Source organism: Nicotiana sylvestris, chromosome 8, assembly GCF_000393655.2.
Source record: "Nicotiana sylvestris chromosome 8, ASM39365v2, whole genome shotgun sequence".
Classification (NCBI taxonomy): domain Eukaryota; kingdom Viridiplantae; phylum Streptophyta; class Magnoliopsida; order Solanales; family Solanaceae; genus Nicotiana; species Nicotiana sylvestris.
In genome coordinates, this window is record NC_091064.1 from 141,405,677 (window position 1) to 141,425,318 (window position 19,642).

The window sequence follows — 19,642 nt, forward strand, 5'->3', positions numbered from 1 at the left end:
GGTAAGGAAGTGGAGATTTCCAATGCAACAATGAAGTACTACCATTTGAGCCCATAGTACTACCATTAGAGATGGAGGTTGAGTTTGTGGCTACAACCCTCATTATTATAATTTTCTCAGCTCTCTCTATATATATGTTGAAACTGTGTTATAGCTGAAATAAAAATCTTGAATTGTGTTGGGTTTTATAGAGGTAGTGCTGCTGTACAAGCACTATAAATGAAATTGCTAAAATGGCACTAGGCTCCAAAAAGATTCTCCTGTTGCTTTGCAAATTGCACGACAAAATTTTGATTTTGTTTATTAAGTTATGATGTTTCCAGGAAATTAATTCTGCATAGTGGTGATTCCCCCTTTTTTTTTAACGTTTTTCAAAAGGTTGATAAAGTTTTGAGGGGCATGATTTTATTTAGTACCTTTTCCTTGCTAGCTGCTACTGTTATTTACTATTGTGTTTTTTAAAACCATATATTTTGTGGAAGGCTCAAGCACATAAATGTAGGTATCAAACAAATGGCAAAAGATTCTGTGAACAACTTTAGAGGATCAAGAAAAAGAAAGCACAATATTAAAGTAATTGAAGGTAAAATAATGTTGGCGCCAGATTTTGCTAGTTAATGGAGGGGGAGACAATGAAGATTTGGTTTAAACCGAAACCGTACTGAAATAGTACCGAACCAAAATAAGAAATACCGAACCGTACCGAAATATTATGGTACGGTATTTGGTATATATAATTGATAAACCGAATACCGAAATACCGAACCGAAATTCTTAAATACCGAACCGAAATACCGAACGTCCACCCCTAATTGGAACTCATGCGTTACAAGTAGGCATGATTTAAAACTGGCATTGGTTAAAAGTGCCAAAATATGGGTTAAAAAGAGAGATGTAGCAGCAGGCGTTTTGAATACAATTGTGATTGTAAATTTATCTCCACATGTAGTATGTTGAATAAATCTTCATTATCGTCCTGATCTAAACACGCATTGAATCTGTCTTCAACCTCGTTCAACCGTTGACTCTGAATCATTGGCTCTGATGCCACTTGTTGGGATCGAAATAACATGGTGCATGCGGAAACTAACAATACAAAGCTTGGTGGACGATAAATCAGACGACAAAAGAAAAATATACTAAACTAAGCATAATAGTTTATAATGGTTTGGTCAATTGATCTACGTATGATAAAACTAATATAAAAGAAGAAAACTATCGAGAGAAAAATCTCCCCCTAAACAAAGCTCTTTAATGATTACATTGTAGATATTTTTTGTTGTCCTCTTGTGAGAAGTAGAGATCCTTAATTTATAGATATGCAAAACTTGTCCTCCAAGAAAAGGATAAGCCATATTAAGGAAATTTAATCTTTTTAGGAGTCTTTTTCCAGTCCTTCAAGAAAGAGAGTCCTAATAGATTAAAAATTTAGGGCAAATCCTAACAACCCGGTAATTGAAATTGGTGTAATTACACAGCCTAGTAATTACACAATATAGTAATTACGACGATTTGTTTGTTTGTCATAATGTAATTACAGTGTAATTACAAGTATATTGTTTGATTGCACAAGTGTAATTACATAACTAGATTAAATTATAAATGAAGCAATTATCAAAATTTAAAAGTTAATATAATAAATATATTCCTATAAATGATTTTGTATAAGTATAAATGATATTAGATTTGGTATTTAAGATGCATTTTTTTCCTAATATACATCAATTAGTAATCATATATTTATAACTAATATTGTAAAAATAACTAATATATATTTTTCAAATTAATAATATTTAGTTTAATTAATTATAAAAACTAAAAACATACGTATTCTAAGAACATCATGGAATGCATATTTGATAAAATAAATTAATATCTATAAATATAATGTCATAACATTATTCAAATGTTTGACAAAACGAATTTATCAATTCTAACTAAAAAATGAACAACATGCAATGTGAAATAACAAGCCAATACTACTAAAAAAAAATAAACTGGAACCATAAATATAACACAATTTCAAAATCAAAATCCAAAAAAAAAAAGTTTAACATATATATGTCAAATTCCAACATAATAAAAATAAGTTCCAATACAACTTAATATTAGCAAACATAATAAGTTTATAACCTCATTCAACAATAAAATTATACTTTAATGACATCACTCATTGTATGCCAAGTTTGTTAGTGACTCATTATTTCTAATATTAGGTGTAGTTTCAAAAACTAGAATAATAACACAGTTACGCTAAATAAAGAAAATAAAAATATACAAGCATTACATGGAATCACAAAAAGTAAAAGTAAAGGAATAAAAGATGAATAATGTACAAAGCAAAATATGTTTTAAAATTAAAAAGTAAATAAAATAAAATAAAAAATAAAAAGAAAATAATGGAAATAATAAATAAGTTATAAAGAAAATAAATAAAAATGAAAAGGAAAAAAATTAAAAAGTAACCTTTTTATCCAAAGTCTAAATTCTTGGGGCACCACTTTTCTAGTTTCCAATAGTTCAATCAAACCAAATTTATTTGAGGAAGCCCAAGTCACATAATGATCAATATACATATTCAATTGTGTCATCTTTTTATCTAAAGTCTAAATTGTTGAAAATGACACATTTATTTAATTGATTATGTCATGACACGCCCTCTTTTTCGTAACTATGTGAAGGTACTTAGATTCCGTTTGTCAAGCCGTCAAAATCTGCTTATTTTTAAATGTGATTTTAATTAAAAGTCCTTTCTGAAAAAGTACTTCCGCAAAATAATAATGTGTTTGACCAATTCGTTTGAGTAGTACTTCTTGCAAGCACATTGTCTTTGGTCAATCTTTCCAAAAAGTACTTTTAAGTAACAAATTAAAAAGGACAGTAAAGGTTCAATTTGCAATTAGTATTATTTAGAAAAAGACATTAGTTTTTTGCTATAAAGGAATTCAATTAAAATATAAAACATAAAGTAAAAACATAAATTAAAGATTCAAATCAATATAGTTATTCCAAAGTAACAACATTTAGTATGTAGTATCGCTTATTGTTTACATAATAATTTAAATATATTAAAATACACCATTCAATATAAATAAAAAATTGTTCGTGCGAGACTATTCCAAAAAGGAATAAGAGAAAAAGAATAAAAATATGATTGAAATAAAAAAGAGAAGAAAAGTATGGGAGAAATAAAAAGGAAAAGAAAAAGGTTAAATAATGGAATAATTTGAAATATATAAATTTATTGTAAGTTATTTTTATCTTGAATAAATTAATTTTCTGCTTCTGCTTCTTGGAAGAAACCAGAATTTGTAGCTTCTCCCCAAAAGCAAAAAAAAAAAATTGCTTCCGCTGCAACTTGAAAGCACTTTCCATTTTGGCCAAACACTTCAAATTTTCCAAATGTACTTTTTTTTGTAAGAAAAAATATTTTTGACCTCCCAAAAGCTTGGCCAAATAGGCTCTTAAACTCTACCTGGTTTGACACCATATTAAATTTCCTGAATCATCTAAAAACTTGATTGATAATCACGTGAAAGAGAACCTTAATGCTGGTCCAGTCGAGGCTCAACCATGCCTGCCCGGAACAATTTACTTATTTAATCATGCCTTAACAACTCCAAAGTTCGCATATACATGAATATTTCTATCACCAACCCAGCACCAACATTATATATAGTTGAGAAGATAATCGAACCACTCAAAGCCGATAGTATTGCAATCTAGAATGCGATAAAAGACACATGAAGAACTCAGCAGCCTGAAAGAAATGATAGCCTACTCTAAACTGAAAAAGAATACGCTCATGCAAATTTCCTTTGTTGAGGTATACTATCTATAAATTTCAATAGGTTCCCTACAGGCAGAAGAATTTTGAACGGCTAGCTCTGATGAAGTTGGAGCAAGCTTATATAGCTGTTCAGATGTAAAAACTCCGACAGCCCTTACACTGGAGCTGTAAAACATTCCGCGCACATTTTCATATTTTGCTACAATAACCATTTTGTACCTCTTCTCTAGCATTAGATCAATAACACGACCGATGGATGTTGAGGTTGTTACAGAAGGAGGTGGACTTCTCATCATTGCTGAAAGTGGCGCATCCAGCTGCCATATTAGGCATCAGAAAGCATTAGAATTAACTCCACAGCCCAGGGTTATCAGTGGTTTAGTAGACAACCAAATTAACTACTCAGTAAGGCAATCAAAGCATGAACCTAGGATGTTGGTTACTGTTTTTATTTAACTTCTTTAATATTCCACAATGAACTCAAGAAAATTTTTCTGAGACCAAAGTTCAAAGTCAAGTTCATGCAAATGATAAACAGAATAAAGGATGAGAAATAGTCCACACAGCCCTATATTAGTGAAGGCGTGGAGATTAGAATACGCCAACCACTTAGCTGTGTCTTTGCTCTAGGATCGCCGTCTTTCTACTGAACTTCTAGTAGTCTGATGTTCATTGATGGCTTTCCTTCCTCCCTTTGATTCCACCAAAGCATACTAGCACTCTTATTATCTTCACAATCGTCTCTATGGCACCAGCAAGGATACTACTACTAACATGACTATGAACAGGTTCTAAAGCAACTTGACAGAGGACAAGAAGTCATCAACCATATCTTTCACTCTTTTTCTCTTTCAGCAGTATCTAACCCCTTTTTTTGATAAGGTAAGGATTTTATTGAATGGTACCAAGATGGTACGGAAAAGGAACAGAGCAACAAGGAAACAGAAATCAGCCTACTACAGTCTTCTTCCTAACAGTTCCAAGAGTTGTTACCAAGCATCCAGATATTAACAAGTATGGTGTAGAAAGCCACTTGGTTGGGAAGCTGTTTCTTGGGCGCTATAGCTCAAAAATGTGCAGCCAATTATGCTTTTTATTACTTTACCAAAATATGTGGTCATGATGCTCTTCATACCCTCAAAAGATACACATACTTGGCTTGTTCAGATTGGCATTAGGTAGGTACTAGGTAATAACAGGAATTCATTTCAAAGGCCTACCTCAGTATATACATCTAGTCCAACTTCCATGTGACATAACATAGTCCCACTATTGGCCTAACTACCACCGGACAAAAAGATGCTTCTTTCCATTTTATTCCACAATCTACATGATCTTTTTCCCAAAAACATAAAAGATCTTTTTCACAAGTTTACTTATGGCACTACCTTAGTTATCTTTTGTCTTCAAATTCATAACTATCTTCCAGTTCCAGACTTGTTTGTTTCCTTCTAAAATCCTCCTTCAATCCTAGAACAACTATGGACTCACTCATTATGATGCTTCTGCATTTCTTCTTCACATTGAACCAGCTGCACCTCTTCAAAGACCTTTAAATAGAGCAGTAAGTATCTGTTCTTACATGTCACAATCTTAAGCAGCTTTTGTCGTCTGATCCACTGATGAACTCTCTCACTCACTAGTCTTCTGGAGCTTGATATTTTCTATAAATTTTTTATAACCAATGCAGAAGCAGATAACTCCACCCTATGAGAAGGTAGGATGATGATTGCTTAAAATGAAGACAATACTTCCCACCTTAGTCGATTGTATTTTTTTCAAACTATCTGGATAAGAACAACCAGCATACCTTCAAGGAGGTTGACTTTTTCCATCAGGAATGATCATAAATTTCCTCTCCATGAAGTTGGAAAAAATGGAAGGGTGAAAAATGCAGAATTAATAAGAGCTGCTTCTGTTTTCCTGCTTATTTCCTTGGGGTTAACAAATGATAAATGTTCCTTGGCTTGTGTTCTATTAGTATCCAGTGAAAAGCTCTCGTTCTTTTGCTTTCTCTGTGACATGGATGCCATTGACAGGATGGAGATATTTAGGAAGGGCTGACTGAAGCAGTAACTGAATCCCTTACATCATCTTGAAAAAATGTCCTATGACTTGCTGATTGAGAGAGTATCTGTAATGTTTAAGTTTACAGTCCTCACACAAGTGAATTTTTTGGATGGCCAGTTTATATAAGCAGCCTGTCTTTTCATGCTTGGGACTTCCCTTCCCCCCCCCCCCCGTGTGATTCAAGTCAAAAACCTATTAGACCCAACATCATAGAAACTATCACGCCAATATTCAACCCACAGGTGACAGGCCCACAGCTAATTCAGTCATTCACCATTAAAACTCTATATTCTCAAGGATGTATGAACTTTTTGTCACGCATGAAGAGTGGTAGTGATTAGATTGCCAGGTCAGGGATAAAATTCGCAAGCTGCTAATAGATGAACAGTCTCTGCAAGCACCTAAACATACAGTGTCCATGTAGCCGAATGCCAAAGATATTAAGATTGTAACTGTACAAGAGTGTGTAATGTTTCAGAAGCACATGGAGACGAACTAGAGAATAATGTCATGCAGTGAACCAATATAGCCAAATAGATCATACAGGTCATAGATAAAGTACCTCATTGCAGTCTTCACGATGAAGTATGCCAACACAACTTCCCCAATCATCTACGACTGGAACAGTCAAATCCTTAAAGAAACGCATGACCACTTGCGTCAGTTTCAGGGTAGCTTGCAGTGGCCGTGCTTCAGAAAATGGCACCATGATATGCTCGATAGTATCACGTACTGACAGCTGGACCACAAAAAGAGGAAATTAATGTATCAACAGTTTATATACATATAAACTAAACAAAACCAAAAAATTACTACCAACAGACTGAAGATGGCCAACTTATATTATCTTTAGAGCAATCTATAGCACAAACTCAACTTCTACTGCATTTACCTAATTCTCTACACAAATTCTTCAGTTTGAATTTGAGACTTAAGGGGGAGTGTATCAGCTCAGTTTCAGAGGAGAAACGCAAATATTACAGATATCACAATGATGGGTGCTTGAAATAGAAAAGGTAATGAAAGCTCATCTCTACCATAAGTACAGATACAGTGGTTGCCTGGCAAAGAAAGGAATTGGTTGACATTAATGTATCTGCGAGTGCAAAATGAGATAGCATACCTCTGGCAATATGCAAGGGCTAAGTATAGAAACACTGGAACCAAGCAATGCCTCAATTCGCAGAGCAACCTGCAACAGTACTAAACTGTAATATAACGTAGGTGGTGTGAAATAATATGAAAATAGATATCAATAGGAAGTCCTAGAATCAGCAAAAATACCACGTGAAACACCAAAGAGAAGGAAAACCAGAAACTAAAGGAAAAGAAAAAGGGAACAAGAGAAAACTATCCCATGTCTAAGCTTCTGTTTGCCTGAAAACTTGAAATCTATACACTTTCTTACCCTAGTTTTCATGAATTACTCTTATGGATTCTAAGTTACTGCATAAGATTTAAAGACTACAAGAAACTCATTTTGGGTTCAATTGATACATTTCTATACCTAGGAATGAGAGGAGAATTAATTGCTGGGAGCCCCACTTTCATACTGACCCAAGGCATAGATTAGTTGGAGAATCTAGACTCCAGAGAATGAAAGAAATCATGTTCTGGGACATATAGAAGGGCACAAGTCGCCAACGTTAGAAAGAAACCAAAAATCAAAGAGTCAGACTAACTGGACAACAATATACTCTCTCTGATGAGGAATACTGCCAGGAACGATAAGGAATCAGGAGTACATTCCTGAATCTTCCACAAAAATTGGATACTCAGAGATATGGTAGCATCAAACAGCTTCAGACCATTGACAGTTTTCTTAGACATGATTGGAAGATTGTTAAAAGCATTGCTCAGTCGGTTCTATCAATTTCACAAAGTACAAGAGAAACAATGACCAAAGGATGGACACTTCTTCCTTGATAAGCCTTGAGTTTGTTCTCTAAAGAGGAACTGGTGACAGCCAAAAGGATTTCCAAGGGAATAAAGTTCCAGTTCCAGACAGATTTACTGTGGTTTTTTTAATTTTAGTTTCTTTTTTCCATGTGGAGAGGTGTCAAGGATAACATGATACGATCTACCACTTTATAACATGGATAAATACTCGGTGCAATTTCTAGAGCCCTTATTTTTGAAAGGTCGGCACTAACATGTGGCCCATGAAGTTGAAAAACGCTAAGCTTAAGCACCAATTAAATCTAGCATATCATAAAGGAGCAAAGTAATGGGGTTATTAAAAATATGTGACAAGTAATTTTATTATTTGGAGCTCAAATAGATGAAATCATTAGAGACTAGGGCTTACCATTCCACCTCGACTAGCCCATGGTATTTGCTTCCATTTCCCAATAATGCCTTTCATGTACTGTAGGGCCAAATCCAACTGAGAAAGGACAGTTGAGCAACAGTTAGCACAGGTAATTATGTCCATAAATTATGTACAACAGGGTGGATCCAAAACTTGAGAAGTGCGCTTTTGGAACATAATTAAACGTTAAAGATAAGATATAACAAGTCCATGAGCTGATTGATTTAATAAAAACAACTAAATTGACGCAAGGTTGTTGCATGTCAAATGGGTGGAAATACAGCGTTGCAGACCCAAAATAACTGTATAAAACTGATCATCGTCAAGGAAAAAGAATAGGTCACATGAAGGGGCACGTTGCAGACCTAAATAAAATATACAAATTGATCATCTTTTAATGGTTTAACCGGATGAGACGGTTCACATAATTCAACAAAAAACAAATGGCTTACGAAGTAGAAGCATGGTGTTTCTAATCCAGTTTTGAGCAACCAAGCAGAGTTTCATTCAATGAAAAATCAGAAAGCATAATAGAGGAAGAACAGCGATAGTTTCATGTTGAAACCATTAAAAGAGTTGTGCGTAACACTTCATATAGCAACTGTTGTTGTTACCACTCATGATTTTGAAATAAAAGATGGATTATTTAGTGACAAAAAGAGATAAAACAGTAAGAGAAATAACCAGATAATAGGTTCCAATATCTGCTCAGCTTACACAGTAGAAAATGTCCAGATGATGATCAAAGTTCAAACAAATGCTAAAACTGATTTTGTGTCAGAAAGAAGGAGAAATAAATCATTGTTTCTTTAGTTACTTTCTCAAACTATCTTGAAAGATGGGACAACAAAGATATTACCACTATCTTAACAAGAACTTGCTTTTAACCCAAGAAAAACAAAGGCCAAAGGATTAAAGAAACTTAAACCATTGAGATAGTCCTAGTACTAGATACTAAATAGACAGGCTGGTCACTAATGGGTGGCGGCATAAGATCCTAATCTGCTTGTACACGGATAGAGATGATGGTCTTCTACTGATATCTCCAGAAAAGATAGGTGAAGCGTCAATAGCAGTCTGTTCTCAATCTGCCTTCACACTTCCCAGTGCTTATACCTCTTGCCTACCAGAACACCAACCCAATCTTAGAAAGATGAAGTGGGTTTGGAAACTTGAAGAACATCTTCTTTACCACCTTAGCTGTAGAAGCGCCTCTTTTTTATGCTAAGCGTATAAGGAATTTGAAGTAGTAAGACCAACCATCATTCCCATAAGACTCTAGGTCAATCCTGCCACCTCATAACGTGCCAACAAGCAAGCAGATTGGGTGCTTTGCCTCAACATAGTAGGACCTGAAAGTGCATTCTTCCATCCATGTGCATGACACTTTCTTTCATTTCCCCACTCCTGTGTAGGAGCACATCTTGTTTTCAAAGATGAGTTGTAGATGAGTCGATCACAGTGGAAGGTATTTTCATGAACTTGTTATGGTCCAAATTTTCTCATAGGAACAATTTTTCCTATAGCTGAGATCTTGGCAGTTGAACCTTAAAGAAATCAATATTAAACAATAGAGATCATCATAATTGTAATAGTCCACGGACCGCTGGCGGTTGAGCTTGATAGGGGGCTTCGTTGTAAAACTTGCCTTAGGCAAAGCCCATATCGGAATGAGTGAAAAGCTAATGGTCATACAAGGGCAAGTTCATGATTCAACCGTTAAGACGCCTTTTGAGTTAAAATCCAAGGAAACAAAACTGTGAGGCCTAAAAGCCGTGAGGTGGCCTACAGCGCCGGACCAAAGAGGACAATACCTTGTTGTTGGGTTTGGGCCGTGACAGGTGGTACCAGAGCCGGTATCTGCCCTAGTACGGTGGTGGGCAAACCTCAAAAAGTATGCTGGCTGCTGAGTCCCTAAGAGGGTAGAGTGTAACAACGCCCCGATCATTTGTGGTTGAACTCGAAAGGGTGTTAACTATGAAACTTGCCTTAGGCAGATCCTACATTAGAATGAAGGAAAAGTTTAGTGACCATATAAAGGCGAGTTCAGGAATTAACTGTCGAGGCACCTTTTGGGTTAAACCCCAAGGGGACTAAACCATGAGGCTCAAAAGCCTTGAACTGCCAAGAGAGGTCGGGTCAAATCAGATAATACCTTGGTAGTTGGGTTTGGGTGGTGACAATAATATCAGTGAAAAAGTTTTCATTTAATTCATCTTAGACTTTTTGCAAGTTGCAAATATGAATTGTCTCTACTAGGAGGGGATATCCACCTTTCACCTCCAGCGCATTCGATTTCTCCAACTTATTTAGCGTTGCTTTTACTTTATAAAGTAATTTCATCCGCAACACCAAGCGTAACCTCTTCTTTACCTAAATCAAGAACAATGTCCATGAAAGAGTGTACCATTGCAAGCTGATTTCCATGGGAAGTGGTACATATATAACAATCTAGACTTACTTGAGATGGTGTATAAGAACTTCAAAATCAAGACCAATTGTATGCAGGAAGTACCTGCGCATTGTTCAATGCTGCCTCCATAAGGAGATGATCAGCCTCTTCATGAACTTTAGAGGTGATTGTTCCAGATGAATCCAGCCACATGCGTCCATGCAGCTTTTTAACCATTTCATACTCTCCTCTAACAGCAAAAGCGCGCATCAGAGCAAGGAAGAGATGAGGCTTTGGCCTCAAGCAAGAATCTTCTCCAGCTCTCTTTACTAGTTCCCCATATACAATCAGAGCGCCTATTATATTGAGTACAAATATTCAATATGCAAAGTGACAATGGAGGTAGCAGAAAAACCATCAACGTAATTATAACTTTTTCTTGAGAATGATCAACAAAATTATAACTTACATACTCCTTTTCTTTAATTAGATAATTTTACACACTATAAGCTACTGAAACAGAATAAACAACAAGAGAGTGCACATTGAATTTAGCATTTAAGCAAGAATCTCCACAATATGGAGAACTTCAACTCCTTAAGAGATGGTGATGCATATTCATGCTATAGGAAACATGCTTCATTAAGAGATTAATTCACCTCATCGAATAATTTAGTGCATCAATTTGTTTAGCAATCTAAACACATAAACCAATTAATATCGATAAAGGTCATTAGTCTAGAAATATAGGAATTTCAGAATATTGTACATACGAACCTGGCAAATATTCCAAAATTCATTTGCATGAACCCATAATACCGATAACAATAAACAACTAAGTGATTACTAATTCTTTCAAAAAGAATAATACTCATATTTATAAATGACGACAGATCTTAATAGACTACATCTGTTTGCAGCATGAGAGGTATTACCGGAGTCACTCACTTTTTCCATTTTATATAAGGCACTTCTATGGACTAACATGCACCTCACCCTTATGAAGGTGTTAATTAAACTTCAGTTACCTTAGTAATGTGGGACTGTCCCAAGATATCAGCCTTTCAACGAAACGAACTTTTGTCAAAGCTTAATGACCTCCTGTTGTATATAGTACTGGTTGATCTGTGAAAGCCAGGAGGCCTAGCAACAAGCACCACTTACTATGCCTGATATATTATTGTGGGAGAGGTGATACTCTCAATTTCAGCCCAAATCCCAGTTGGGCTAGCGGTTTTGTTCTTTGAGAACAACTCTGAAGCAGGAGGAAGCCTCACTTACCTAAAATGTTGCTTGGACTCGGGTGTGGGTATCCCATCCGGGTGCAGATCCAAAGGGCGGATCCTTCGTAATCTAAATTTTAAGATTCGGGGATATGAGATCCAGATACGGATAGCAGTGCAGGGATCTGGAAAAAAAAATTTAAAATTCTAAAAATAGATTAATAAAGATATCCTAAACTACGAGAGATGTTTTGTGGAAAACTTACTTGTAATTTAAGTCAATACTTATAAGAAATAATATCTGTATAATTATATTTTATTTGTAATTAATTTTTGATTTTTCCCTTAGATTAAATCTCTAATTAGTATAAAAATTAAACTCTCTAAGCCGCACTATAATAAGTAATACTATGTGTCTTCAGTAATGCAATGTGTAAACGTGTCACCACATTGCATATAGTGGAGATATAAGGGGTGGAATACTTTAACACACAAACTCTCCAATTCACAATTACAGTGTCATTTAAGAATTGAACTTCTCCCATTCACATCTGAGTCGTCTTCCCCAACTTGCCTCTTTAAAGTTCTCTGTTCTTTCCCCCTAAAAAGAAAAAATGGCAAGAAATACAGAACACATTCAAGGCATTCCCAGCGGTGGCGTACCCACAACCACAAGCTCCATCCACTAACTCTTGGTACAGATCTCACACCTTCTAGAACAGCGCCTTGAGCTCTTGGTTACTTTCTGTTCGGCCGAAACATGGTGACAAAGAGGAATATCTGAAAAGGAGACAAAAGGACTAGAATAAATTGCTACCGGGAAGTAGCTAATATTGAAGGAATGCCATTTCCCATGTCTTCAAATCTGTACTAGCTTTTATCTTGAGAAAGTAAAGTATCAATTTTTTCCTCAAACTTGTCCATGGATTGTGGTCAAAGTATCAGATGTCGGGTTGACCACATCAGGTACAAAACCCACACTACTAGTGTCGTGTCGACACTGGTGTGGTGCCGAAAATGAAGAGCCAGTGCGACATAGTTACATAAAAGCTTTAGACTTGTCAAGAAGCTCATCATTGTGGAAAGAAGCTTGCCAACAACACTTACCAATGTTTTCTGCACTCTAGCAAGTTTTTCGTTCTTGTCAAAACCTTAACACAGTTGCTTTTACTCGATTACTGAACGAACTAAAAGTGTGAAATCTCCTGCTGATTTTACCAAACAAACAGTAGATCTTTTGTCTAGCTGTATTTCTTTAGTGGCATATGTCATATGAAGTTACATTTTTAATGGAACATTGGAATTTGTCTAACCTTTCTTCTGAAGGTTCTTAAGATCCGGTTTCCTGTTTCCTGATCTGCATCTTCTAGCTACTTAATTTAAAAACCTTGCTTCTTAAACTGAAAGCTCGTCATTTAACTTACTTTTCCATACTGACACATAAATCTGAAATCTGAACCACTAAACCTCTCAGGGTTTGAATTTTAGAAACTTCAAAACTTAAACGCAGTCTGCTTGTGGGAAAATCAAATAGTTTGACAATGCTGAAAAGGTTCCAGTTTTTAAGGACTTATTCTGTTTTGAAACCAGTTTATAAAGACATAGGCATAGACCGGGGAAGAACTGAACTCAAATAATGGACTCCTCACAACAGATTACTGATTATGCTTGGAAAATAAGGCAGTGATAGGAGGAGGTAAACTGATAAAGGTCAAAAAGGAACGCTACTCTTCTTTCTTTTATCAGCTGGAGTTTTACATTTTTTTTTTCTTATTTATTTCATAGAGACAAATGTACTTTTGATGACAACTTAAGAGGTGCTCACTGTATCCTATTTTAATTGACCTACTTACAATCCGAAAAGTTAATTCTCTTCTGCCACGAATTTTTCAAATAATCTTTTGAAAATTTCTTAATGCGAAAACTTGTGGTAATAGAACTTTGTACATGTTCTCTATAAAAATTACTACACCTCAATCCCAAGAAAGTTGGGGTTACGGAATTCGAAAAAGGATGTTCAATAAATCTCACACTTATCACTTCATAGGCACACAGTCCCAAATAAGTTTATATGTCACTTCTAAATCTATAAATTTTGTTTCAGAAAGACATACCAGTCAACATCTAAAGTTGCTTTCCAAACTGATCAGTTTGGTCTTTGTGACCTGAATCAGTTTATCAAATTGTGAGTGTAGGAACTCAAAGCATGCAGATGCAGTTGCACATAGAAAGAAGACGTCACATGATATACACAGTAAATTTCTCGTGTGTGACCTGAATCAGTTTATCAAATTGTGAGTGGAGGAACTCAAAGCAAGCAGATGCAGTTGCACATAGAAGACGCCACATGATATACACAATAAATTTCTCGTGGTAGCAATTTGTCTCAATTCCATGCCTTCTAGACTTTGTTCTGCAGATACTAAGATTTTTGTTTTCATCGCAGATACTAAGATTCAATATTTACAATTGTGTGTTAAATGTTATTTCCATTTCACCAGTGATAGCCACCTCACTCTTATTATCATTTGGAATTGGCATGAGTTATTCAAGTATACTTTCATAACCATGAGTTATAGAAGTTTCAGTAATATCTGTGCATAGAGCATACCTTTTATTGTCCCACAGTTCAAAAAGGCATCAATGATTGCAGTGTAAGCAACTCGATCAATACGCAAGTTGTTGGATGATTTCATTTCTATGACAATCTTTTGAACTGAAAGAGGATCCTGGGCATGACCAAAACCCTACACAAAAAAAAGAAGCAAAACTCCTAAACGCTAACAAGTAATGATAGCAGAAAACCTAATTTCATCTATATTAATGTAAGAGTATATGTAGGTTTCCCGACAGAGCTTCAATTTAGTCTTTACGTTAAAACAATATACTTATATTGTGAAAGAATTACTACATTGTGAATCTAATTAAAAAACCTAGCACCACATCTCAGATTCTTAACGATTATTCACTTTATCCGTCACGTGTTTATCTCATTTCCATAGAAGGAGACCAAAGCAATGGTTTTTAACTGTGTATAAAGAGTATCATGCCCACGGACCTTTAGCAACGTAGTGTAGGTGACTACATCCGGAAAAATGTCATCATTACCAACAGTTTTTCCTCTGTCCTGCACCAGTTAGATATACACTTTTTCAGGTAAACAATAATGTGCGCTAAATCATTTGAGCAAATAATGAGGCTCTAAATTGGCCTTTCAAGTATCAAAGATGAAACCTTCATGTCCTCAAAGAACTGCATTGCAACATCCAACTTTCCAGTCTCCACACATGCAAGGATTAGTTTATTATATGTGAGCTTATCCAGGTTCAGTCCATGTCTTAGTATTTCATCATGCAAACTTAATGCTGCCCCAGGACAACCTGTGCTTATGTACCCCTGAAATTTTGGAAATGGCTCTGAGAAATAATTCGATGTATGATTTTTTTTTAAAAAGAATGATAAAAACAGGAGATCTAACAAATTGGGAAGTTAAACTCGTGGGTAGGCAGAAGACCTTCATCAATAAATTGTATACCAAGACGGATGGATATCCGCTCTCGTTAAGTACAAAGCCGTATCGTGCAAGAAGACCATTAGCACGGCGTAGATCCCCTGCACTAGAAAGGCAGAAGTAAAGGAGGTATATTCAGAAAGCCAAGACATTAATCTTGACACAAGCAACTATATCCAATAATAAATCACCACCTGACATTTTGTGTAGAAGCATTCAAAAGAAAAGGAAGGGAAATAAAAAGAGTAGTTAGTAGAGAAAGTAAAGAAAAATGAAAGAAGTGTTTTCCCTCTTGTTTTATTTCTTCCACAAACTCGTCAGCCATCTCATTCTTGAAAAGGCCACTGCATGATACATGATGCTACAACAAGGCTAGTGTAGAAAAACTATCTCGCGCTGTTGCCTTTGTTATCAAAAATATACCAATAAACAAGGCATATAGCTATGTTAAATGGTTACGCTTGGAGGCATTACTATATTGTACGTATTCATGTCTGTTTATGTGTGTGTGTGTGTGTGTGCGCGCACACATCCAGCTTTACCTCGTACATGTGCAATACGGAAAACGGGTTAGTCCTACAGCCTCCAAACTTTGCGCCAGCAATATAGATCTTGGAGAACAGTAAAAGCATGTAATGAAATTCCATTTACTCCAAGAAAAAACTTACCTGCTTCAATTAGGGAATTCAGCAGACCACTAATAAGGGGTGGCGAAAGGTTTGGGCTTCCAACAGCAGTACCTTGCTCAATAGCTTCAAGTAATTCAAATGCTTGATCAATTCTTCGGGCATCACCCAAACCCTTCCAGGAAAAATAGTAAGCATGCTTAGATATGTTCAATACTTCAATTGCTTCCAGACTATAACCTATTTAGGGGTGTGCATTCGATTTATCAATTCGATTTTGACCCTTATCGATAATTACTTATCGATTATCGATTTGTACATATGCTTATCGTTATCGTTTCAATAAGGTTTCGATTTTTTCGATTTCGATTTATCGATTTTTGGGGCTTATCGATTCGGTTATCGATTACACCAATAAGAAAATTTGCGGGATTCCACGGAAAGTATATTGCTATAAACACGCCTAGCTAATATGGACAAAAATAAGCTAAAATAAGACGAACACCGTTTATAACATAAAAGCTGTGTCAACAAGCACATGCAACGAAACTAAAGTAAGGGATCAAATGTATGCCACCAACACTCCAACGGTATAAAAAAAATAAAAATACATCATCACTAATTCTATTTTCCATTAATTTGAACTTCATTCCCTTGAGCTTTAAATATGATCATTTCTTAAATGTGGTAGATAAAATAATAGGGTTAGGGACTTAGGGTAAAGGAAAGGGTATTATAGAATAAGGGTAAAAAGAAAAAAAAATTAAGTATATCTTATCGGTTTATCGATAAACCGATAATCGAAGAGGACAAAATCGAAATCGATAACTCGATAAGAAAAATTTCGAAATCGAAATCGATAAATCGATAAACCGATAACAAATAATCGATTCGATTTATCGATAAACTGATTCGGATGCACACCCCTAAACCTATTCATCGGGTATAATTTTTCATGTAGTATTATAGGGAATTCACTGTGCACCAAATACCTTTAGAAGCGTAGCATAAGTGATATAATCAACACCACAACCCTCTGTGCCTGACATTTCATCAAATACCCTTAAGGCCGATTCTATATCAGCACAGTGAACACAAGCCTGCATCACCGCATTCATCACAATGGTGTTCAACTGCCCATGTCGTTTCTTCGCAATCTCAATTTCCTCAAATATCTACAGACGAGTTAACAATTTTGAGAGTTAAAACAAGTTGTAAGAAAATCAAATGTTCCAAGGTTAACAGTTCGATTTAGTTGTATACTACTGCAATGTTTGACATTCTCTTGGTCACCATATATAATTTTTCATGTTTTATCCAATTTAGGTATATCTCTTAAGCTTCGTCCTAGCATTCTCATACGAGCTCTTAGAGTCCTACTAGAAGTTAAAAAGCAGTTGTTCAATAAAAGCAATGAGAGCAGAAATTGAGGAAAATAAACCCTATATTGAATTGTACCTGGTGGAGTTGTCTTCGGCGAGTGAGCTCAACGATGCGGGAAGTGAGGGCTTTAAGATTAGGTTCAGAACGGAAGCGTCTTTTGAATCTGCCCAAATAATACCTACTCGACTGACGGCGAGACACTGGCAAGCAACAAGACGACGACGATAAAGCGGGTATATAAAAAGAGTAATTTTGTTTCCAGCTGCACCTTCTTGTAGGAAACAGCACATGAATATCGTGAGCAGGCAAGGCGTGAAACTGATGCATATTTGCATTGATTTGGTTGATAGAAAAACTAACCATTGCTCCACATTTGATCGGTGGCTGCAATTTCTGGGGGGAATTGAAGGTTCAGTTGGCTTCTAAGAGCTGTGAATGGAGCACACCAATGGATAATGTGGAACACAGAATTGGACAATTGGCGGGTAACTAAATGAAAGATTCTATGCGTTTTATCGCCAACATATAATACCCATTACTTTTTGGTTTCTTTTGTTTTTGCTGCTGCTTCTTCTTTCTTTTTTTCTTTTCTTTTTTTGACAAGTATTTTCTTTGGTAAACTCTGCCCGCACTCGATTTTTTAACCGTTATTTTGCATGGATATCATTAAATTAGGATGTACCGTCTAGTATGGCATCAATTTTTTGTGATTTTTAGGGTGGAAATTTTTAAAAATTGGAAAACTAATACTAGTAGATATTTGGTGCAGTATCAATTTTTTATGATTCCTTTTTTTTTTGTGGAAAAATTTATACTTTAGAAAACAAACAGATCAATTGTCTAGATTTTGTTGGGTAGTTAAGTTACGTAACTTTTTCTTTGTTGGTACACTTAATTAGTTAGGTAACTTATACTTCCGTAGAGATCGTGCAGTTCTTTTGATAAATTTAAATATCAAATGTTACCGATAAAGTTTTTACCCGTTGATTGAAATAAGTGATACAAAAAGAATGATCAAAATCCATCCATTCGAAAGAAAAAAGAGTAAGTCTTTTCTTTTTTCAATTTAAGGCGGTTAAACATTGTAATTACTTCTTATGAGAAATTGAGAGAAATTTTAACATATATTTCCTAATTCGATTTAAAAAGTTAGAGTTTACAATTTGAGTGACAAGGTTCTTGAAAAACCTTTTTTTAATAATGATATTGGGGTTAGCTTGCACGTACATTAAATACTCCTCTTCAAGTTTCTTGCCCATGTTTGCAACTCAATATACTTGTAGGAAAACTTTATTTCCGGTATTAAAAAAAAGTATTCAACTTGTGATCAATTTCTTGGTGACAATTAGTTCTGTGTTTCTCCGCTGCAAAGGAGGGGCACAAAACTTCTCATTTAATGCTTTGTTTCATGTTAATATGATTATCAAAAGTTCCTCAAAGCCAAGTTAGATTGTATGCACATTTTGGTGTATAGCTTGTCCTAGAGAACGATTGGAAAATCTGGACGCGCGAATACCAGAAATTAACGTTCAACGACTACCAACAATCAGAGAAGAAGTTCGGAAATAATAAATAATGGATAGCTCGAGGGATGTCAATTGGTTAATCCATCACCAAATGTGAAATGGATACCTGAGCACTTGTTATCATCAAAGAACTGTTACCATCAATTACATGGTTACAGAGGACCACACAAACTTGTCAATTTGTGAATTCTAAGATGTAGTTCGAATAATTATGTTCAAGATTATATATATATATATATATATATATATATATATATATATATATATATATATATCACATACAGTAAAATGCCTTCAAAATGAAATAGCAAAAGAGAAGAACGTATAATAGCAATAGAGATCATATGTCATAAAAAGTGGATGAAGTAACTGTTAGCCAATCTGTGTTACTGTAATGAATAATAAAACAGTAAACTTTCTGAAACAGAAACTGAAAGTTAGCAGCAACAGAATGTCGAAATAATATCTGAAAAGCCCAATGAATGCACAGTGTATTCTTAAGGAAATTATTCCCCTCAAGTATCCGATGTGCTGGAAAATTATACTTCAGGATAGAACGATTTAACTCATCAGTGTATTGGTACCAAAAACTCTGATGAACTTCGAACCACTCAATGGTTGTAAAACATACTGGAAAATTTTGTGCAGAAGAAGAAGAAGATTAGAAAATTTCGTAAGAAAAAAATCTGTGATCAAGGTATATTTATAGTCATTTTCTGGCACTGTTTCTGAAAAGGTTTGAATCTTTCAAGAACAGTCATGGCTGTTGGAACAGGTGAGAACATCACATTTGAAATATTTGGGGAAAAA

The 19,642-nt window shown here is 35.2% G+C and overlaps 1 protein-coding gene across 2 annotated transcripts; it reads right to left on the reverse strand.

Annotated features, from left to right (window-relative positions):
• Positions 1 to 3,545: 3,545 nt before the first annotated feature.
• LOC104218539 (pentatricopeptide repeat-containing protein At5g10690) lies at positions 3,546 to 17,845 on the reverse strand. Of its 2 annotated transcripts, none has more exons than XM_009769066.2 (12): positions 17,382 to 17,845; positions 16,916 to 17,098; positions 15,966 to 16,098; positions 15,322 to 15,398; positions 15,021 to 15,182; positions 14,845 to 14,913; positions 14,398 to 14,533; positions 10,687 to 10,919; positions 8,169 to 8,246; positions 6,984 to 7,052; positions 6,423 to 6,599; positions 3,546 to 4,107 (listed from the first exon to the last, which is right to left on the reverse strand). In XM_009769066.2, exons 1-12 carry the CDS (start codon positions 17,667 to 17,669, stop codon positions 3,832 to 3,834), a joined length of 1,881 nt encoding a protein of 626 aa, XP_009767368.1. In that variant the 5' UTR covers positions 17,670 to 17,845; the 3' UTR covers positions 3,546 to 3,831. The 2 variants fall into 2 exon arrangements, with proteins under 2 accessions (XP_009767368.1, XP_009767366.1); XM_009769064.2 differs by having other exon boundaries at positions 15,301 to 15,398; positions 17,382 to 17,843.
• Between the last annotated feature and the right edge of the window lie 1,797 nt (positions 17,846 to 19,642).